The 23,099-nt window shown below is 41.9% G+C and overlaps 1 protein-coding gene across 3 annotated transcripts in view; it reads left to right on the forward strand.

Moving 5' to 3' along the window:
• The window catches only part of Specc1l (sperm antigen with calponin homology and coiled-coil domains 1 like), a 105,790-nt gene that overhangs the window by 64,825 nt on the left and 17,866 nt on the right, over positions 1–23,099 (forward strand). For all 3 annotated transcript variants that reach the window (XM_031348354.1, XM_031348355.1, XM_031348353.1), the window contains exons 11-13: positions 2,307–2,390; positions 4,771–4,927; positions 8,974–9,076. In XM_031348354.1, coding sequence (XP_031204214.1) covers positions 2,307–2,390; positions 4,771–4,927; positions 8,974–9,076 — 344 coding nt within the window. The remainder of the gene's footprint in view (positions 1–2,306; positions 2,391–4,770; positions 4,928–8,973; positions 9,077–23,099) is intronic.

Genomic DNA, 23,099 nt, shown 5'->3' on the forward strand with positions numbered 1-23,099 from the left:
CCATGTCTGCGTAGATACCTGTTATGTCTTTACAACATTTGTTTTACCTGATTAATTTGCTATGTGGTTCTTTGGGAGACTTAAGATTTTTAAGGCAATTATCCTTTATTGATTCAATAATTGATTCAATTTAAAGCATTGATTACAGGACTAGAGAGAAACTCTGTCTTAAAAAACCATCCAGTTCACCAAACAAACAATGTTTGTTTATGATCATACTAATGATTTTTACTGCATGTATCCTTATGTAGAAAATAAGCTCTCCTTCCTACTTCCTGGGCCTCCTAAGTAAAAAGTAACTTTATTTCAAACGACATGTTCCTAAGACTCTTGTAAAATACTACTTGGAGGCTAGGGAGATGACGCAGTGCTTGAGCATGGGCTGCTTTTTCAGAGGACTTTGAAACGGTAGTATTTTCATCCACTCTAAACTTTCCAACGGTGTGCGCCTGCTTCTCACTACTGCCTCAATGTTCTGGATTCCCCAAAGAAAGACACACATACACAGCCTTATATTTTAAATACCTTAAACAGCTCAATGGCTGGGCCATTCCCTAACTCCACATGGCTCTCACACACACTCCCCTCCAATATTTCCGAGTTAATACTTATTAAATCTATATTTTATCTTTGCTGCCCTGGACCCCGCTGGACAGCCCCCCTGGGACTGCTTTCCCTGCACCTACATGTCAGCTGTCTCTCCCTCCTACACCTTTCTGGCTTGGTCCATTCCCTATGCCCTTGTCATGGTGGAATTTCCTCTTCCTCCTCCCTCAGTCCCTTCCTAGAATCCTAAAAGCTCCGCTTCTCTCTCCCTGCTCAGCCATTGGCCTCCAGTAAATTTATTTACTGTCAAAAACCAACTGGGGACACTGCAAATAGGTTTTTGGGTAATATAATTAGCATGAGCACTCAAGCTACTACTGAATTTGAGTGTGGTTCCCAGTTCTCATGTTGGGTGGCTCATAACTTCCTGTAACTCCACCTCCAGGGCACTTGTACTCATGCATGTATACACACACACATGTGCATGTGTGCAAGCACATTCAGGCACAATTAAAAATACAACAAATCTTTTAAAAAAGAATTATTGGGACTAAAGTATGTGATATTCTAAGGGCTCAGTACTGTGTGCCTTTAGTTTTTGTTAGTTTGTTTGTTTTTTGCTTGTTGTTGCCAGTCATTGAACCTAGGGCCTCAGGCATCCTAAAACTTACTTTTTCACTGACCTCCTTTCCCAGCTACTAAATAGTTACTATGTTAAAAAATGAAATGAGTAGGCATTCTTGGGAAGTAAGGCAAATAATAGTCTTTATTAAATACAGGCATTATCGTTGAGTTTTATACGAGCCATTTATCCCTAACATGCCAGATCCTGGCTAGGCAGAACACATGCATTCATGTCTTCTGGCCTGAGCACAGCCTGTTGGGTTCGTAACCCTAGATAAGTCGTGTGCAGGAAGAGAGGGTGAGCAGGACAGAAAGATTGCACCAGTGTTCCAGGAACTAAAGACACTCCTTAGAAAGCGTGTGGGTAAGAACCACACTGAAGCCATGATAGAGGCAGCAGCATCGGATTGCCTCATTCCTGGCTGCTCAGCAGTGGTGGCACTAGGCTAGTGCTCAGATACAGAGGAGGTAGTGAAGGCTCTCAGTGTCACCACCCCTGGAGAGCCTCCTCCCCTGCTGTCCAGATAACCCGTGGTTTATCAACCAGGCTCCTCCTTCCGTTCTCCTTCGAGTCTTTGTTCCATTATTGCCTGGCTGAAATGCATTGCCCAGCTCTTCTTTCTGGCTAGGTCCAGCCTACTACTACTGTGGTTTTCAACCCTCTCTGCTGCCTGAAATAAGAATGAACTATTGTCCCTTTTTGGCTGTATTATGGAATTCTAACTTTACCATCCAGGTCTACCAATGGATACTTGTATATATGATGTCCCTCTAACTGTAGGCATAGAAAGGCAAAGTTTTATTCAGTTTATGCCTTAGGCCAATGCAATAAGGAATCTCTTAATTTTGATTGAGTTGTTTTGAAGTAATTAAGTGGCACAAAATGACTTAGAAAGAGTCACTTGCATAGCATGTCTCACCATCATCTCTAGAAATACATTGTTGAACTGGAGGTCCGTATGGCCCTTGTCTATGGAGATTACTTTTAGTAAACATGCTGTTTGGGGGTTGAATGCCTTTAATTAGGAGGAGGGATGAGCCTGAAGGCTAAGAAAAGTAAGAGTCACCTTCCCTGTACTTCTGCCACCTCAGCATTCATTCATGTCGTTTTTTTGTGACCTTTCCACTTTGTACAGAGCATCTACTAAGAACGTCTTCAACCAGCCGACCCGCCTCTCTCCCAAGAGTCCCTGCCATGGAAAGTGCCAAGACCATCTCAGGTAATGACTTTTATCCGAAAAATTATTAAAAACAACAACAACAACAAAAACCTCCTAGAAGTTTTCAGTTGCCTACATTGTAGTAGATGACATGTTGAAGGTACAGTTTTTTGAAAGTTGAGAGGTAGATATGCAACGACTGATTTGAAGAGTTAGTCAAAACACACCAGAAACCCTGGAAGCTGTTTGCCGGTATGCTAAAGCCCAAGCCAGCCAGGGCGCTGGAGGCTCACTGTGCTTGTCCTCAGTGCTTCACTACTTACATTACTCTCCCTTGTGGCCTTCTCAGTTGTACCTGGAAAGGAAAAGTCCTGATAGCTCTGCCGTGCTCTGACTACTGTCCTCCTTGACATGGAGTGAGCACGCCCCTCCCTCTGTCCTCTCTCCCTTGCCTCCAGCAGACTGCAGAGAAGGGTTGGCAATACTCACATAAAATGTCGTCTCATCTCACAGCACACCACTTTACAAACTTACTGATTTAAGACATACAATGTACTTGAAAAAAATAGCCATAAAGCTATGCCTAAAAACATGTAAATATGGCATTCTACAGTCTTTTAATACGAGAAAGCCTCTACCCCTTCAGGATCTTTAAGGTAACACTTTACTAATGCTGCGTGTTTGTCCTGATTTCATCCAGACCTTGTTAGTCCAGCGTGGGTGTGGCAGCACACACCTGTGTTCATGTGCAGAGGCTGAGGCAGGAGCACTGCGGAGTTCCAGGATGGTTTTTTCTGTGTTAGCCTTGCAAAATTAACGATGACTGACTTGACAGCTTTTAGTTTCCGTCTTCCTGGTGTTTGAAGCTGCGTCAGCTCTGCAGAGACGCCCCTCTCCTTCCTTCCCCCCTTTCAGCAGTGCTGCTGCACTTGGAAGGCTGTGTTTGTTTTAGTTGTGGGTACTGGGTAGGAGTGGGTGGTCGCACATACTGCTCTGGTTCTGAGTTGTGTTTGGGTAGTCCTCACTGAGTACCAGGTGGATATGTGGATGTCACATTAATAAGGCACTTGTTTACTTAACATGTGATGTGCTTCGTACTTCCACTACCAGCCTTTCGTAGAATTTAGATTCTTTTTTATGATAATATCTCATTCAGTAGCCCAGGCTAACCTTATGTTCATGGTAGGCCTCCTGCCTCAGTTTGAAAGGACAGATTCTAGACATGAATCACTGTTGTCAGCTGTATAGGAGTTCTGAACGAAAGCCAAACCCAATCCTGAGTGCACTCAAGGAGTAGCCCCTCCTCTCAGAGTGTTCTTTAGGAATCGTCAGAAGAAATTCTCAAGTTCAAACTAAAAATACTTAAAGCATGTATATCACTCTACACTTTAAACATGTGCATGTATGTCACTATACTTTTAAAACACATGCAGTTGTAATCGTCAACATATACAGTACATTTAAAAAATTATTTGACAAAGCATTTCTTTGCTCTAAGAAAACAATCTAGATGTCAAAAATAAAATCACTCTCAATCTTTCTAAGACATTTTATCCCTAGAATTTTCAAACCTTCTTTAATTGAATTAGATTTTCTACTATATATTCAGGTTATTATTTCTTTTCCTTCAACTTTTCCCAGACCCTCCCCACTTCCCCATCTACCCAGATTCACACTCTTTGTTTCTCTCTGTCTCATTACAGAACAAACAGGCATTACTACTACTACTATTACTACTACTACTACTACTACTACTACTACTACAGTAAAGCCAAGCTAACTGGAATAGGACAAAGCAAACAGCAGGGGAAAAAAGAGCCAAGAAACATGTAAATACGTGCAGGATCTGAGACACACAAATTCTCATACACAGAAATCTTTCCTTAAATTAGAAAATGTATTGTATTTATTTATAGTACTTGGTACCATGTCATAAATGATTTTCCTACAAATATAAAAAGTTGATCATATCTCTATCTTCTTCCCACTCCTTTCTTTACTTCTCTTTGTTCCCCTACACAGTTGTTTTTGATATGTACTTACATGATTTTATGACCTGTATAGCATCCAGGAACCATCCGAATGAGAGGAAACATATTTGTCTTTGTGTAAACAGTATAAAGTGTTGGGAGACTGTCTCATTAGAGTGTACATCCCTTTCCCTGCAAATGATGAAAATTTGTTCTTTTTGGCATGAAGAAAAAAATCCACTGTGTGCATATCCACAGTTGCTATGTCCCGCCCTCTGTTGTGAGACACCTAGCTTGGCTCCATGACTCAGCTCATGGGAATAGTGCTGCAATCCACATTGAGGAACCAGTTCCTCTGTGATGTGCTGATTTGGATAGGTGTGAGTAATAATTTTAGTTTTGGGTGAAACCTCCATGTTGAGTTGCACAGCGGCTGGACTAGTTTATATTCCACAATGACTTTCTCACAGTGTCTCGACGGAGTAGTGAAGAAATGAAACGGGACATCTCTGCGTCTGAGGGAGCATCACCAGCTTCTCTCATGGCTATGGGCACCACGTCACCACAGCTCTCCCTCTCTTCCTCTCCTACGGCATCTGTCACTCCAAGCACCCGGAGCCGAATAAGGTAGGAACCATGTTCTGTGTACTGTTCCTGGCCTCAGAGTGAAGGGCCTGCTTACAAGTCAGTGCTGACTGTTCCTCTTGCTCTTTTCCTGTTTCTCAGTGTTGACTTTTGTTTTGTTTGAAACTAGAAGTGGCTCAGTAAGTGTAGGTGAGGCGTCATAAGTCTGAAAACCCAAGTGCTTGCCCTTTTCAGTACCAACATGGAAGCTTGAACATTTTAGACTTTGCGTTTTTCAAGTAGAGATGTTCTACTGGTGAATTCTATGCAGACACTTCAGGATCTGGTCCTCAGTGGTGGAATACTTACTTAGCATGTGTAAAGGCCTTGGGTTCAATTCCCAATGTCGTAAACAAGTAAGTAAGTAAGGTGGAGGGAGGACAAAGAGAAAGAAGCAACACAAGTAGACACAGGCTTGCCCACACTCAGCACTCAGAGGACTGTGTGGTAACCTTGGCTACATAGTAAGACCGTGTAAAAGCAGACAAACTGGAAAAACTTCTGAAATCCAAAATACTGTCCAGCCATGTGTTATGAAGTGGAATTGTGGACATTCTGGTAGAGCATTGGAGAAGGCCTCCTAAGGAGGTAGAACCTGCAAGAAGTTGTGAGGATTGTGGGTACGGACATTATTGGCAAGATAAGTAACTTGAATCCACGTAGGAAAGGGATGACCGAGCATCCAGTCTGGGCACATCCGAGATCTAGGAGATCCCATGTGGGTTCAGGAGACAGATACAGACAGCCAGAGGATGATGTCTGCTGTCTCAGGGCAGAGTACAAGACATGACTGAGTAGCCAGCTGATGGGACCTCTGTGAAGTCAAACAGGCTCACTTTCGTGAGATGTGAGGTAATGAGTGAAGTGAGAAAGTCGAGATGATGAAAGAAGTTTTTTCTTCTGCAGAAAAGTCCAGAAAACTAGTTACAAGGACATTTGTTCTAGTATGGTGGGAGAGCCTAAGAAAGGCTGGGTCCAGGGTTTTTTGCATAGGCAACAATGACTTTAACAACAGGTTTCTATGTAAGGAATGCAGGCATAGCAAGTGTGAGTGAGAGGCAGTTCTGATTGCTCAGACTGGACATCAGACAACAAGGTTCTGTGCTAATCATTTTTCAGTAGGACATAGAAGTGTGAGTTCATGTTTTAGAAGTTCGTTCTGGCAGAGACTACTCTGAGGAAGAGCTCAGGAATGGTGGCACATATTGTAAATCATAGTCCACAGGAGACAGAAGCAGATGCCTCTGTGACTTTGAGACCAGCCAGGACAAGTAATCAGACCTCTTTTTTCCTATGTATGCATATACACAAACACATAATATCAGAAATGGAGCATACATTGTAGGAATGAGGAAAAACTGTTGACAGATTAAGAATAGTAGGACTGAGCCAGGCAGTGGTGGCACACACCTTTAATCCCAGCACTTGGGAGGCAGAGGCAGACAGATTTCTGAGTTCGAGGCCAGCCTGGTCTACAATGTGAGTTCCAGGACAGCCAGGGCTACACAGAGAACCCTGTCTTGAAAAACAAAAACAAAAACAAAACAAAACAAAAGAATAAGAGGACTGGAAAGGGTTTCTGAAACTTCACTGTATGTTAAGTTCTAGGTTTTAAGGATAAAGTATAGCATTTGACAATTTGGACTCAAATTATGAATTTTCAAAAAGATTATTTTTGCAGAGACAGGATCTTACTTCATAGTCTAGGCCTGCCTTGAACTTTAGATTCTTCTACTTTAGTTTCCCAAGTATTGAGATTATATATAAGCTTACGTCACATGCCTGATATATGAACATACTTTAATTTACATTTATTTAGTCTTTACTTTTATTTTATGTGTATGTTTTTCCTTAATGTATGTCTGTGAACCATGTGTATGCAGTGCTCACAGAAGCCAGAAAAGGGCATTTTTGGATTCCCTGGGCTGTCTAGTGGTTGGTGGGAATCAAACTTGGGTCCTCAGGAAGAACAGCCAATACTCTTAACTCCTGAGGCATCCCTCCAGCGCCATGAACTAACTTTTAAAGCCATACATCTTGTGTGATCAGCTTCTAAAAAGTGTATACCCATTGGTAGTACATTTTATGAGTAAGTAGACAGTGTAGGGCCACAGCAGCCTGGCCCTTCTGTCATGCTAAAGACTTGCTAGGCACAGTGGAGCACATGTGTACTCTTAGGACTCAGGAAGATGAGGCAGAAAGGTGTGTTCAGGAGTGTGAGCCCAGCCTGGGACATAGTGAGCTTTCTCATCTTAAAAATCAGGCTATACAGTTTAGCACATACTTAATATTTTTTAGAAGTGATCTGTGTTTTTGTTTGCAATAGTAGGATTGAACCTAGGCATATTCTAGGCAAGCATTCTGGGATGAACTACAGCCTGCCTAGCTAGATAGCTAGCCTCCTTCCTTCCTTCCTTCCTTCCTTCCTTCCTTCCTTCCTTCCTTCCTTCCTTCCTTTCTACCGATTGATCTGTCTGTCTTTCTATCTGTCTGTCTGTGGTTTGAATATGTTTGGCCCAGGGAGTGGCACTATTAGGAGGTGTGGTCTTGTTGGAGGAAGTGTGTCACTGTGGGGGTGGGCTTTGAGACCCTCCTCCTAGCTGCCTGGAAGTCAGTCATCTCCCAGTTTCCTTTGCAACAAGATGTACAACTCTCAGCTCCTTCTCCAGCTCCATGCCTGCCTGGTTGTTTTTTTGTTCCCGCCATGATGATAATGGACTGAACCTCAGAACCTTTTCTTTTTTAAAGATTTATTTATTATTATAAATAAGTACACTATTGCTGTCTTCAGATGCACCAGAAGAGGGCATCAGATCTCATTACAGGTGGTTGTGAGCCACCATGTGGTTGCTGGGATTTGAACTCAGGACCTTTGGAAGCTGCTTACCTTCTTAGCCATCTTAACAGCCTGAACCTCAGAACTTAAGTCAGCCTCAATTAAATGTCCTTTATAAGAATTGTCTTGGTCATGGTGTCTCTTCACAGCAATGGAAATCCTAACTAATATACTATCTATCTATTTTGAGGCGAGGTTTCCCTAAATCACCCAGGGTAACCTAGAATTTTCACCAAAGCCTAGATAGGACTTGAGCTTGTAGTCTTCCTGCCCTTGCCTCAGAAACGGTGGGGAATAGTGGCATTTACAGGCCCCACCAGGCTGGTCTTGGGCTTGTAATACAGCTTTGTTTTTGGTTTGTTGTTGTCGTTTTGAGACAGGGTCTCATGAACTTTATGTGTACCAGGCTAGCATTGAACTTCACAGAACTCTCCTGTCTCTGTCTTCTGAGTTCCTTCACACATAATATAATGTGTTTTTAAAGTTTATTGCTATCTCTTTTTTCTTTCATACCTTAAAATTACTTTTACTATATGATGTTTCATGTATGGATATTTTGCCTGAATATATATCTGTGTACTGCATGCACATGTGGTATCTGCAGAGGCCAGAGAAAGACATTGGGCTCCCTGGAAGTGGAGTTACAGACCATTGTGAGCTACCGTGACAGTGCTTGGCATTGAACCTGGGTCCTCTGGAAGAGCAGTCTATGCTCTTAACCACTGAGCAGTCTCCAGCCCTTACTACCATGTCTTTTCTGTCTCATTTGTCTAATTTTGAGCTCTTCATCTCACAAAAACTTGTCCTTTGTAGTTGCAGTGGATAATTTTGAAATTGATGAGAGCGTTAAGGACATAAGGAGATGAAAGGGTGGAAATAAAGGTATTAATAAAAGGCCCAGAGCAGTTCATATGTCACTCACTATACTGTGCCGAGCACCCCAGAGCACAGCCTATCACTCGAGAATGCTCTCAACACAGAGTGCTTGTTGCCATGTGGATGATGAGTAGAGTTCTACCATTTAGCCTCGGCAGCTATAGGTCTGTGGGACCACGGACTGAAGACTGATGCTGAAATTAAATAAAGAGCTGTGTCATAGCATAGAATAGCCTTAGTTTTGTGCATTTTTTAATTTAAAAGTGCAGAGTAGTGCTGTGATTTTTATTGTGGGACTCAAATATTTCAACTTAGCTTCCTTATTTTCACAAATTAGGGAAGAAAGGAAAGACCCCCTCTCAGCATTGGCAAGAGAATATGGAGGGTCCAAGAGGAATGCCTTGTTGAAGTGGTGTCAGAAGAAAACAGAAGGCTATCAGGTAAGCATGCGCAGTTCTCTCATTCCATGGAAGCACTCGCTGCCACCTACCACAACTGTCTATGTACTTTACATTCAAACAGTTCGTTTGGTTGGTTGTTTTCAGGACAGGCTTTCTCTGTATCCCTGTCTGTCCTAGAACTCACTCTGTAGACCAGGCTAGCCTTGAACTCAGAGATCCGCCTGTCTCTACCTCCTGAGGGCTTGGACTAAAGGCGTGTGTCACTACTGCCTGGCTCAAAATGATTTTTATACTGAATTTTAGGAACACGTTCTCAGAGTCTGTACTGACTCTGTTGAGTACCCCTGGGGCAAAATAAGTTTCTTGTGTTTGAAAAACTAGTTTGCTGGTACTTTTAATGAACACCTTTAAGTGTCTTACTTATTTCATGTTTGTGCATGTGCATGTGGAGGTCGGGGACAGCTCCAGACATTGCTTATCTCCTTCCACAGAAGGTCGCAGGGTTCTAGTTCAGCTTGTCCATCAGCTTGTGCTCCAGGCGCCACACGCACTGAAGACTCTCAGGCCTTCCAGGTTAGGTGCTTCTGTGGAGACGACATCTGGACGAAGACTGAGGACATGCATATTCCTCTTAGGATAGTTAGTGCTAGCTTTCCTTGTTCTCACAGCATTTGCCCATTTACCTGCTTCTCCTTCCTCTGTCTTTCAGCGCTTTACTCAGGGTTTATTGTAGACGATGTTAAATATGGCTGGGAAGAAGATTCAATTCCACACAAATTAAATGTATTTATTATCCTGCTAAAAATGCAGTTTAGATTCCCAGTATCCTCACAGAGACTCTCTCCAGATTGCAATTGATTTTCCTCAGAAATGTACAGAAGTACATGAGAAAGTAATCAGACTTCTATATTTCTGGAGTCATAACAACAAAATGGCCAAAAAAAAGAACTAATCAAATAAATACCAAAATAGTAGAGGAATCAGTGAATAAGGTCTACCATTAAGAAGCCTCACCTCCTATGGACAAATTTGTACACGACTCAGGCAGTGATTGTCAGTTCATTTAGGATTAAAGATCCAAGTATATGCAGATGTAAGAAGGCAGTAGTCGGGGCTGGTGAGATGGCTTAGCGGTTAAGAGCACTGACTGCTCTTCTGAAGGTCCTGAGTTCAAATCCCAGCAACCACATGGTGGCTCACAACCATCTGTAATGAGATCAGACGCCCTCTTCTGGAGTGTCTGAAGATAGCTACAGTGTACTTACATGTAATAAATAAATAAATCTTTAAAAAAAAAAGGCAGTAGTCACTGAGCATCTACTGTTGTCTGCCTGTTTTTAGCTCTCATTGTCTAAAGTGGAGTTTAGAGTGAGGGTATAAAGAAATGGGGAGTTGTGCATTGCTAGGCACAATGTAAAGTGTTATAACTGCTGTGAAATGATTTTACAGTCCTCACAAAAATTCAGAATTACTGTGTGATCTAGCAGCCACATTTAATGATATGTAAGCAGAAGAATTGAAAACAATGATCGGAAGAGACAGCTTAGGTATTCTGGTCTCTATAGTGGCTTAATTCACAGTAGTCAAAAGGTGGAAAGTGGAGGCATCCCAGGGTCCATCGGCAAGCAAACAAGGGCATACAAAGATATTCTCAGTCCTTTGTATAAGGCTACTGATCTTTACATGTTGATTTTGTATCTTGCTACATTACTGAAAGTGTTTATCACCTAAAAACCTGGTGAAGTTCTTAGAGTTATTTATGTGTAAACTCATGTCATCTGCAAATAAAGGTGCGTGTACTTCTTCCCTTGTATTTGTCTCCCCTGGATCGCCTTCCATTCTAGTGGGATGGAAGCTCCTTTACATTCTATCAGGACTTCTCCGACTTAAGGGCTTCCTTGTCTCGTTCCAGATTGAAGTGGAAATTCTAGGTTGATGGGCCCTGGGCTTGGTGTAGGGTGCCTTTATTGTGTTGATGTGTGTGTATCCCTTGTATCCCTAGTGTTGCCCAGACTCTATCCTGGAAGGACCTTGGCTTTGTCAAAGGCCTTTCTCACTTCTGGAAACGACCCTTTGGGTTTGTCTTTCCATACGTTTACATGGCTCATTACTTGACTATGGTAGAAATTGCATTTGATGTGTTCTTGAATCCAGATTGCAAGTATTATATTAAGAATTTCTGCATGTTCATAAGGAGGCGTTCATAAGGAGATGTTCGTAAAGGAGATTGATCTGTTGTTGTTGTTGTTGTTGTTGTTATTATTATTGGTGGGGGTTGTTTGTCTGGTTTTGGAATCAGGGTAATTGTTGCCCTGTACAAAAAACTAGAAAGTGTTCTTTAGTTTCTAGTTTGTGGAACAATTTTACAAGTATTGCCATTAATTCTTTTTTAAAGGTCTGGTTGAATTCTGTGCTGAATCTGACTTTCTGTTTTTTTGGTTTTTTTTTTTTTTTTGACATTGTTTGATTGAGAGATTTTTAATTATTGCTTTTGTTTCATTAGGGGTTATAGGTCAGTTTGAATTGCTTATTTGATCTTGATTTAAATTTGGTAGATTATATATGTCAAGAAGTTCATCCATTTCTTTTAGGTTTTCCAGTTCAGTAGAGATTGTTAAAGTTTGTCTTAAGATTCTCTGAATTTCCTTAGTGTCTGTTGTAATGCCCCCTTTCATCTCTGATTTTATTAATTTGGATCTTTTGTCTTTTATTTAGTTTGGCTAAGTATTTGTCAATCTTTTTTTCCCTCTAAGAACCACCTCTTTGTTTCCTTGATTCTTTGTATTTTGTGTTTCTATTTCATTCAGCCCTTAGTTTGTTTTTTACCATCCACTCTTTTTGAGTCAGTCACCATTTATTGCAGGTTGGTTCTCAGTCAGGATTCGGAGATTAGCTGAATTCTTCATGGGTCAGGGCTGGGTAGCCAGCTGTGCTCAGCTGTGCTCAGCTGTGCTCAGCTGTGCTGTGCCTCCACACTGACCCTCTTCAGTGCTTCTTACTTCACTAATCATGCTGAGTTCCTTTAAGAAATGCGGAAGCTGAAAACCACACAGGCTGCCAGCACCATGTTAAACCCACAGTGCTGCCTTTCTGCACTTTGATGTACTTGTGATACTGACTGTAACCTCTCTGAGAAGTTCCCATGATGCCCCTGGGACTGAGATTCTGCATCAATATCCAGCTCAGCAGCTCTCTCAAGTTTAAGCTCTGAGTTCTCCTTCAGTGACACAAGTGACACCATCATGCGGTCCTGGTGTCCCAACCAATGTGGATGCGGGGACTGATTTCAGGTCCTCTGCAAGAACAGTACGTGCTCTTGACTGCAGAGCCATCTATCCAGCCCTAACCATAATCTTTTTAAACTAAAAGACTGATCTGTTAGAGCTCTTAACGTGCCAGATCTACATAAGAAGTGCCAGAGCCCTGTCCAGGCTGGCTTCGTGCATAGGTGACATGTGTATCCTCAGGCACCAGCAGTGGGTCAGGCCTTTGGTCTCTGTTGAGAAAGGACACGTTGTGATACTTGACTGTTGAGTGGAGCAGGAGCTGTTACGTGACACTTTAGTATGCGCTGTTCTCACAGACCCCCAAATGTACCACGGATGCTTTATGTCAAGGAAACTGTCTAATCAGTGGAAAGAGATTCCCTAATACTCACATCTTCTGTCATTAACTCTTTTAAGTGGCATCCTCAAATTACTGTGCTGATGACTGTAATCTTATTAGCCATCCATTACAAAACAAGCCCCTGTGAATTCACCTCTTAACTAACAAATACTCTTGTCTATTGTAGAGTAGCTAACTCTGGAGTGTTAGCGTTGGAAGGACCTGGATGTTCTGATTTATTGAGGGAGTGAAACCCCCTCAAAGATAAGAAACTGCCTCACAATAAGTTATATTGTGATTTCACAAGCGATTTCTAGATTTTTCAAGACCTTCTTTAATAAGGCTTCTTAAACACTTCAAACTCCCTTAAAGCCCACCGATCAGAGGTACGGGAGTAAGGTGGTTAGTAGAGGAGGGGGACAGGGTCCTGTTTAGAAGTCGTTCTTTGGGGCAATCCCAGGCTCCATAGTCAGCAGTCCGGTCCACTCAGGCCAGCAGGAGGGCTCGATGCAGAAGGAACTGCCAGCCTCTGCTGACTGGCGTGAGAGTGCCGAAGCAGCAAGAAGCAGCCGGAACACCTCCAGAAGTTCTTTGGGTGCATTTCTTAACAAGCAAAGATCAGCAGAGAAAGCAAGGCAAACCAATGCCAGAGCATAGCCCACTGTCTGTTGGGTTATACTTACACTCTTTCCAGACATTGAGTGTCCTCTCACATGTCTGCTCCAGCAAAACGTCTCATGCCTTTTCACCAGACAGCCTCCAGAAGCATGTCACATGTCTGCTTCAACAAACCATCCTCTCCTAAGACAGCCTCCAGAAAAATGTCACATGATACAGTTGAGTCTCCAATGGAACCAGAAACTCTCCCCTCTTGTTCTCTGCTCCTCAGCCAGTTTTAGATCTGTGTTAATCATCATCTGCTGCACATGTAAAGAAGCTTCTTGGAGCTTCATAGGTGCACTAATCTGTGGATGTAATGGAAGCCATTAGGAGTCAACTTAACACTAAGTCAGGTTAGCAGAATAATGGTAGGAGGTTCTCCTTAGGCCAAGACTGGCTGGCCAGAGGTTCATGGTTGATAATAGTGTCAGGTAGGGGTCCATTTTGTAGAGTGAGCCTTCAGTCTGCCCAGGAGTGACTGGCTTCTCCATGGTATTCATGACATTGTTGCCTTAGTGAGCTTGTAGTTCACTGCCAGGCCAGTAGTCATTTTAGCTCTTGGTTCCCAGCCCAGTAAGCCTGGCTGCTTTTCTCTTCCAGCACTGTGAGATGTACACAGTCGTGACGAGTCTTCTGGGTCAGTACCTGCTTGGGTTCTCTGTGGTCTGTGACTCAAGGACTTGACGTCTTACCACCAAGTTCTGGAGGGCAGCTGAGAGCACTGGCAGTCTCTAGTGTTTGAGGGTCTCTGGGCCTCACTAGCTAACAACTCCGAGAGCTAACCTATTCCTGACACTCAGATATTTGTTAGCCTATGGTCTCTAGTAGGGGCATTGTTGGTAGGTAACTCTGTCTGTGTGCCCCTCACCCCATATAAACACATGCACACTTAAAGTTTGTTTGTTCTTTCTTTTGTTCATTTTGTTTTTTGGTTTTGTTCTTGTGCTTTTGGAAGCTTCTTTTGTTTCTGTGTGACTTTCAGCTCTTCGTTAGTGATCCCTTCCCATAATTCGTCTTCTACCCTGCTTTCCTATCTCCTACCTCAGTGGAACCATTTGATCTTGTCTAACAAGTTTTCAAAGCTTTTTGTAAGGAGGGATCAGCATTATCCTATTTTCTTATGCCTTAATTAGCTTTGAGTGTCAACTTGTCACAGCTTGAGTTGAGTACTACATTTACCCTTATTTATTTATTTACTTACTTATTTATTTACTTATTTTTTGCTTGGTGATATCAGTAAGTAAAATTTTCTTTTATTACTACTTTGATGAAGATTTCTTTAAAAAAAAAAATCAAGACTGAGTCAGGTGTGGTGACTTCAATCCCAGCTTTAATCCCAGCACTCACTCGTGAAGCTATATAGGGGGATCTCTATGAATTTGTGGCTAGCCTGGCCTAAACAGGGAGATCCTATCCCAGAAAAAGGGGGAGGGGATAGTTCAGTGTTTAACAGCACCGGCTGCTCTCCTAGAGGACCCAGGTTTGGTCTCAGCACCTATGTGGCAGCTTTTAAGTGTCTGTATGAAATGCCTTGTTCTGTCTTCTGTGGGCATGAATGTAGTGCATAGGCAGACATGCAGGCAAAAAATCCATGTATATAAAATATAGAATAAATATCCCCTCAGAAAAAAGAAAGAACAAAAAAAAAGAAAGAAAAAGAAAGAAAGAAACGAGGAATGAATATTGGGTTTTGTCAAATGTTTTATATCTATTGAGTTATATCTATTGAGTTGATCCTATGGTTTTCCTTTTTGGCTTATTAATTGAATTACACTGAGTTTTGAATGTTAAATCATTTGTATTCAAAGGACAAATTTCAGTGGTTAATGGAGTTTCATATTTTCTCTTTATTGTTAGAACTTCTTGTTTCTAATTGTTTCTTTATACTTTGTCAAGATATGATACCAAGATATGTTGACTCCCTCAAATAAACTGTTAGGAATTACCTCTTGAGAGTTATGGAGAAATTTGTGTAAAATTGGCATTATTTTCTTTATGTGTTTGGTAGAATTTCCCAGAGAAGCTTCTGGACTTTGGGTTTTCTTTGTTGGGAAAATTTTAAGTACAAATCTGATTTCTTTAGCAGTGCAGACTGTTCCCACCTCTGTCTGTGAGTGGACTTGGCTTGCCTGTGCCTGTCTCGTCTGAGTTGTTGGTGATGTTTTCACGGTGCCATCGGATCCTCTGTATCTAATAGTGGATTGTGTAGTGTCTTCTTTCCTCAGATTAATCTCCCTAGAAGCTTGTCCAAGACAAGACACATTTGTCTTATCAAAGAATCGACATTTGGTTTTGGGTTTTATATTCTCTGTTATTTTTATTTTCGGTTTCATCGGTCCCACTGCAATTGTTACTTCTTTCTGATTAAGATGGAACTGACAGAGGCCTGTTTGTGTTTCAGTTTCTTATGATGAAAGACGTTATCTTGATTTGAAGCTTTTTGTCTTTTCTGTTGACATTCTGTAAGTTTTGGTGTATTATGTTTTAATTCAGAAAACTCTTTTAATATTTCTTTTCATTCCTTTCCTTTTTATTTTTACTTAATTTTATTTTGAAACAGAGTCTTGCTGTGTTGCTTAGGTTGGCCTTAGACTCCTGGACAGAAGTCACTCTCCTATCCTAGTCTGTCAAGTAGGTGACTAATGTAGTATTTGACCTGCGGGCTGACCATGGGCTACTTAGAAGAATAGCATTTGGTTTCTAAATATTTGAGGATTTTTCCAGAGATCTTCATGTTTCTAGTTTAATTCCAGTGTTCCCAGAGAGTTCTTTCAGATTTTTTTAAGACTCCTTTGGGACTCAGAATATGCTTTGCTAATATTCAGAGGCTGCTGATCTCCTGCGGCTGGAGAAATGCTGTGTAGACAGAGGGCAGTTCAGTTTCGTTTGTTGAGTGTAGTGCTCATGGCTTCCCACCCTTAGTTTTTGTTTGCTTACTCTGTCGCTCACTGAAAGGAAGGTATTAGAATCTCTTGACAATGATTGCAGCTTTCTCTACCTGTAGTTCTAACAATTCAGCACTTTGATGGTGGTTGGTTGGTTGGTTGTTGGTTTCTCTCTGTATCTCAGGCTGTCCTAGAACTTGAGGCCATTCTCTTGCCTCAGCACTACCACACACTGGGATTACAACTGTGTGTTAGTTTGCTTGGCTCCAGAGATTTACTGGACCCATACATGTTTAGGATTCTTTCTCTTTGACTCTGTTGTTAGGAAATGATTTTGCTTTTCATCCCCGATATTTTTATTCTTAATTTTACTTTATCTGATAATATATTGATTTTCATTTTCTTTTATTCATTCAGCATTGTATGTGTGTGTGTATGTCTGTGTCTGTGTGTGTGCCTACCACATGTGTTTCTTTATGCATGTGGAGACCAGAAGTCAAGCTCAGCCTTGTTCCTGGAGTGGTTCATGTGTTTTTGTTAGTTTGTTTTATTATGTGTATGTGGGTTTGTGCACACATGCAGCTATCCTTAAAGCCCAGTCCCATGAGCCTGGAGTAAGTGGTGGTTGTGAGCCATCTGACATGCCCACTTCTCCACTCCCTCCCTCCACTTTGCCCTCCTCCTCGTCTTCTCTTAGACAGTCTCTCATTGACTTTGGGCTTGCTGATCAGGTTAGGCTGGCTAACCAACAAGTCCCAGGGGTCCTCCTGTTCTTCCTTCCCTAACACTGCAATTACAAGCGTGGCCCCTGTGCCCAGATTTGTAAGCTGCAGCACTTTTTCAACAGAAAATTTTCTACCCAACTCCTTTATTGGGCTTCTTTTTGATGGCAGGTGGTTTATTAGTATCTTTGTTAATGATTTCTCTAAGGTTTACACTATAAATTTTCCCATAATTTACTTACTTCTTGTCCTAATTTTCTTTTAAAATTTTTTTAAAAAGGAAAGAAAAAAAGAAAAAATTATAGCTTTGCCAGTATAGCTATGTTTCTTCTTTCTCTGCAGTCTCAGTCTCAGTGTATCTCTGTGTGTTAAAACTTGAGAGGATAGTATTAGAAAAAAAGAACTTTTAAAAGAGGTTTTAACAGGACCACACACAGTATTTTTATTTCATGTTTTAGCCACTTTTCCTGACACACTATTTTAACTTCATGTTTTAGCCACTTTTCCTGAATAATACTTCTTAATTTGTTATTTGTGTTTAGTTGATTTCCAGTGTTCTAAATAGTTATTTTTTTTGATAATTTTGATTTTGGATTTGATTTTAATGGGAAGTATTTGTCTATCTTTTGCTCTACCATAACCAAAAATCTCCTAGCATGCTTTTTGGGATTCTTCTCCCCTAACCTCAGCTCTTTGGACTAAGCAAATCAAAGGCAGGAACTCAATCTTCATTCTTTTAGGGGTGTGTGTCTCCATGGTTTAAAGTCAACATAGTCAGAAATAGTTAACAAATAAACCTTCCTACATCCTTTGGGACAATAGACCATTCCCAGACAAGCAGGAGAAGAGGAAGGTTTTGGCAGACATGATGAAGCGATTATGCTCAGCTCTCTAGGCTTGTGCGCTGTGTGTGTGTGGGCAGCTCAGCCTAAGGAGCCGGCCTCCAGCTTAGGTTCCTGCCATTCTTCCTGGGTCCACACAGTAGAGCAGAGGAAGAGGCAGTAGGAATAGAGAAGCTGCTCCCCCAACTTGTCCCATGTTCTTATTCCTATTCTTCCCTTACATTTTTCTGAGAGGACTTAAGTGTCTTTCAGAAAGACAGGACAGCATGCTGCTCCCCTCTCACCTCCATTTGTCCTTCTCTTACTCCTTTCTCTACCTGAGAGTGCCTTCACTCCATGATGAGAGTTAGGACCAGGCCAGAGAGGGTGGAAAGAGAATGGGTAGGCACAACAGTTACAGCATATTAGAACTCCCGAGTCAAGGCAGAGCTTCATTTCCTTTCCTTCCCAGAGTTAAATGAAAAAGGTGTGAGTGTAGATAAGGTTTCAATCGGAATCAAATCTAAGTTAAAAGTATAAATCTTTTCATTTTATATTGTCTTTTACATGGAAACCAAATATGTGAAAAGATCTTATTGTTTGTAAATGTTACTGTGTTCCAGGGTTAAAAATACTTGAACAAAGAGTAGCCCACTGTGTAGCCCCGCCCATTCTCTGTGGAGTGTGCCAGCTCAAATGTGGCACAGTGAGGTAGGAACACGGCTCTCATGTAGCGCCTTCCGCTCTGAGTGATGGCAAGAGGTCGTCACCTAGAAAGCAGGCACAGAGGAGAGCTTCACATTTCGTCAAGACACCTCAGGGAATAGAAGGAGCCCGGGTTTCAGGGCTTTTCCTCAGCCCCTGTGCTTTGTACATTGCAGAGGTTAGATGATAGCTTTGTGGTGACAGTGGAGTGAGAGAGCTGCTTCCTGCTTGCAGGGGATTCCTTCTAATGCCAAACACAGCAGCAGGGAGACGAAGTTTTCCCAGAAACAGATGCACTACTGCATTTTGTCTAAACGTGATTTTGACAGCAACTATTGACATCTATTTCCAGAAATGTCAGTGCAATAATTTTAAAAAGTTAATTTCTTAGTGCCATTGCATAAATTACTTTGATCATGTCCTGTGTTTTGGCTCTCATATTGTAGCCCAGGCTGCTGTCCTCAAGCTTGCAGTCTCCCAAGTGCTAGAGTTGAGGTGGGAGCCATTATGCCTTGCGAGTGTGTTTTAGCATACACGGGATGAGCCTACTGAGTCACTAATCCCTCCCTGGCTGACACAGTTCGGTTTTCCTGCACAGGTTCAGGAGTAGAGAAATGACAAAACCAATTCTTAAATGCCCACTTAGAGTTTCTTCATTGTAAATATTTTGTTTGGTTTGGTTTTTCGAGACAGGGTTTCTCTGTGTAGTCCTGGCTGTCCTGGAACTCACACTGTAGACCAGGCTGGCCTCAAACTCAGAAATCCACCTGCCTCTGCCTCCCAAGAGCTGGGATTAAAGGCGTGTGTCACCACTGCCCGGCTTTTTTTTTTTTGTAAATGTTTTGATCTACATTCAAGGACCATAAAGTTAGGGAACTATTTGGTAATGATGCCCTTCCAGCTGCCTGACAGCTGGCCAGCATACAGCAAGAATAGCTGTGTGGACATAAGTATTATTGCTTTACCAGTGGGTCCCTGAAAGATCAGAAGAGAGACTGGCTTAAAGGGTTTGAATGGGTTTCTAGGTCCACTGGATGCAGAGGTTAGTTCATCCTCCCTGCCTTTGCCTCTGTGTAACTTCCACCCACGATGGAGGACACCCGTGATGGAGGACCAGCCTGCTGGTTATAGTGACATACTTGCTTCCCCTTGTTCTTGGTTCACTTTAAAATAATTGTCTTGAGAGTGGATTTCCTTAAGGGATCCAACACCCTCTGTGGACTCTGGGGATAGCCGCATGTGTGCACATACATATATACACATACTTAATTAAAGAAAATAACAAAGAAGGCAGCCACTCAAGGAACAGCAAAGCAGGACACTAAAGCCACACATGGTGGTGCATGGCTATATATTCTAGTGCTTGAAAGGTAGAGGCAAGAGGATCAGAGCTCAGTCAGTGTTGCAGTGCTGTTTTCTAATGCAGACTGAGGCCAGCCTGAGCTGCCAGAGTTTGTCTTTAAAGGGAGGGGGACACAATATCTTGGTTTGGTGGCACATGACCTTGAACTCAGTATTTGGAGGCTGAGCAGGGGAGTTGTTATAAGTTTGAGGCCAACCTGGGCTACATAGCTACATAGAATAGAAAGGTCCTATCTTTAAAAAAAGAAAAAAAAAAAGGAAGATGATAACTACTGAGTCAGCACTTCAAATTTCAGCCTCAAAGATTGGAGACTTATAGGCTAAGGCGGGGGGGGGGGGGGGGGGGGGGCGGGGATCTAGCTACTGCCTGGTTATACACTAAGCTAGCCTACACCCCAGCAACAATCTGGTTTTTCATTATGTTATCATAAATATATTTTCTTTATTACGAGCAATGCTAAAAAATAGAAGGGAAAATAGCTAAGTAACACTTTCAAGATCTGCTTAATTTTACTAAAAGAAGAATTGTTAAAATATCAGATTCAAATAATTTTTTTACCTCCCCCCCTTTTTCTAAGATTCAAATAATTTTAAAAATATCATTTTAGATAAATGTGTAGAGTCCCTGTTCACTCCTGTGTTTCATCTAGTTTGGATCTTAGCTCAATGGTATGGCAGCTATAGGAGACCCAAAGCTTGACACGTTGGTCTCATTATGTACCTGATTGCTTAGCCTGAGGACGTCCTGGGTGTTTAGAGTGACCTCTCCATTTGTAGAAGCAGCTTACTTATACAGATTGTCACCTCCTGATAAATAATTATGGAAAGGGTTGCAAGGAGAGGGGAAAGAGGGGGCTTCTGTTCTGAATGAGCTCTTGAGGGCTGAGAGAAGGCTGGCTGGCCTGCTCATCTGCACGTACCGACCAGAGCTTAATGGCTTCAGATAATGACTTCATCTGTTTAGCTCATCACTCTGCAGTCTGGGTGGGGTGGAATGAGTATCTCTTCATTTAGTTTCCTCAAAGGTGGCTCAGTACTGCCTGGGGCTGGAACCATCTCTTAGTTTCCTCCCTCAGGACTGGTGGTTGGTGGCTAATGGCTGTGACAGAGCCTCTATACGTAGCCTCTCTTAGCTATACCTGCCTTCTAGGCACAAGTGTCTTCAGAGACACAGGCAAAAATATCTCTCCTTCTGCGACCTAGTCTTGGTCACAGTGTCCTTTCCTTCATGCTGTTTTTCCGGGGCAGTAATGAAGTGATGCCCTTCAGGGGGCAGGGAAACAGCAGGCACATCTTGGGGGTGGGGTGATAGGTTCTAAAGAGAATCTAGAAAGATTGCTGCAGCTCTGTGCCCCTGAGAGACCTCTCTCTTAAATATAAGGAATCAGAGAAGCTAGTAGTCTTATACTCCTTTTTAAAATAAGCCTTACTTCAGAATAAGGAACAGTTTGGGGAAGCTCAACAGTCTGAAGGTGAGAATAAGCAACGGTTGAGGGAAGCAGCTCACTTCTTCGATCCGAATGCGTCTCCAGGACTTTGAAGCAAATCACCTGAGATGTAGCTAGTGTCCTTATGGAGGTGAGCCCTGCCCCTCAGTTGCCACCCAGATTGTCTTTCATCAGACATCACCTTTCTATCAGAGGTGCTTGGGCTGTGTCTGTGCTGACCATAGACCCTCCTACCCTGGTCTCCAAGTCTGAGGTTACAGGTGCACGCCAGCATAGCTGGCACAGCTCTGATGTAAAAACTGAAGATTTCTGAGATACCTGACATCTTTGTTTGTTTATTTGTGGACCTAGAATGCCTTTAAAAAATAGATCTATTAAGGCATAATTGGTAAATACTAATAAGCTCCATATAAAATTTTAGTTTAATAACATCATAGACTGTAACCACAGGTATTAGACATATTAGTACATGAAGGTCCCCGTGCACTGTGTATTCCTTAGGGCCCACCTGATCCCTCATTGCCAGACAGCCATCCACCTGCTATCATTGTGCATCATTTGTACATTTTATAAATAGATGAAAATGGGAATAGTTTACAGACTGGGAAATGCCTCTTTCACGTAGCATTATTTTTGAGAATCAGTTCTGTTATACATGTCCATAGTTCATTTCCCTCTCTTCTGAGTAGTAGTCTATATTATAGGTATCTCCTCACCATCTAACAAGCATTTGGGTTATTTCCAATTATTTACTGTAAGTAAAACTAGGTACCTTCATGTGCATATGTTTATATGGTAGCTTAGCTTAGCTGCCCTTACAAAGTACCATAGATAAACAAAGTATCATTTTAAACAAAAATATTTCTGGCTTGGGATTCTTTTTTTCTTCTTCTCCTCTCTTTTCTTTCTTCCTTCCTTCCTTCCCTCCTTCCTTCCTTTCCTCATCCTCCTCCCTTCTTCCTTCTTCCTCCTCTTCCTTCTCCTTTTCCTCTTCCTCCAGAGAGGAAATCTCCAGACTCAAGAAATCTTCCTGCCTGTCATACAAGTCTGCACATGTACACTCATTCTCCCCCTGCCCTCTCTTTGTCATAGGCATGTGCCGCCATATTCAACTTGGGATCTTTTAGGACACTGAAGCCGTTCACTGGGGCTTTGCTCTCCTGACTTGATCACTTGCTCAAACCCTGGCTCCTTATGTTACCACCATAGAAGTTCAGGTTTGAATGTATGGATTTGGGGAGTGACTAGAGCATTGTCTGTCTACATACCTCAGCACACAAGTGTAGAGAGGGATCGGAGGTGAGGAGAGGCAGCATAAGAAGTGCTGGTTTGTCTATTGGAGGGGCTGCCTCACTTTGTTTTTCCGCAAGTGTTGGAGGGCTCTGGTTATTTCTTATCCTCACAAGACTCTGGCGGCTGATGGCCTTCAGAAGTGTGGAGTGGCGTTTTCCTGCGCTTTAGTTCTATAGCACCTTTCCCTATTCTCGTTTGTTACTCTGTATTTTATTTGTGAATTGTACAGGTCTTTTGCTTAGTGTGTTATTTTATGTTGTTTGTTGATTAGGATTGCTGTAAATGTTCTGAGTTCATGTCCTTCATATGAAAAACCTGGCTTTCAAACACTCCTCACTTTCTGTGACTTGTCGTTTTTACTTTTAATATCTTATGAAGGACCACTTTTTATTTTAATAGCATTTAGGTTTTGAAATTATTTTTATGGAAAATATTTTATGGCTGCTTTGGTGTAATATATGTGTTTGATTAACCTGAGATATCAAAGAATTCTTTCTTTTTTTCTGGAATGTTTATTCATTTATTCTGAGTTCATCTTTATTTATGGTTTAAGACATGAA

The sequence above is a fragment of the Mastomys coucha genome, unplaced genomic scaffold (genome assembly GCF_008632895.1).
Source record: "Mastomys coucha isolate ucsf_1 unplaced genomic scaffold, UCSF_Mcou_1 pScaffold3, whole genome shotgun sequence".
Lineage (NCBI taxonomy): Eukaryota > Metazoa > Chordata > Mammalia > Rodentia > Muridae > Mastomys > Mastomys coucha.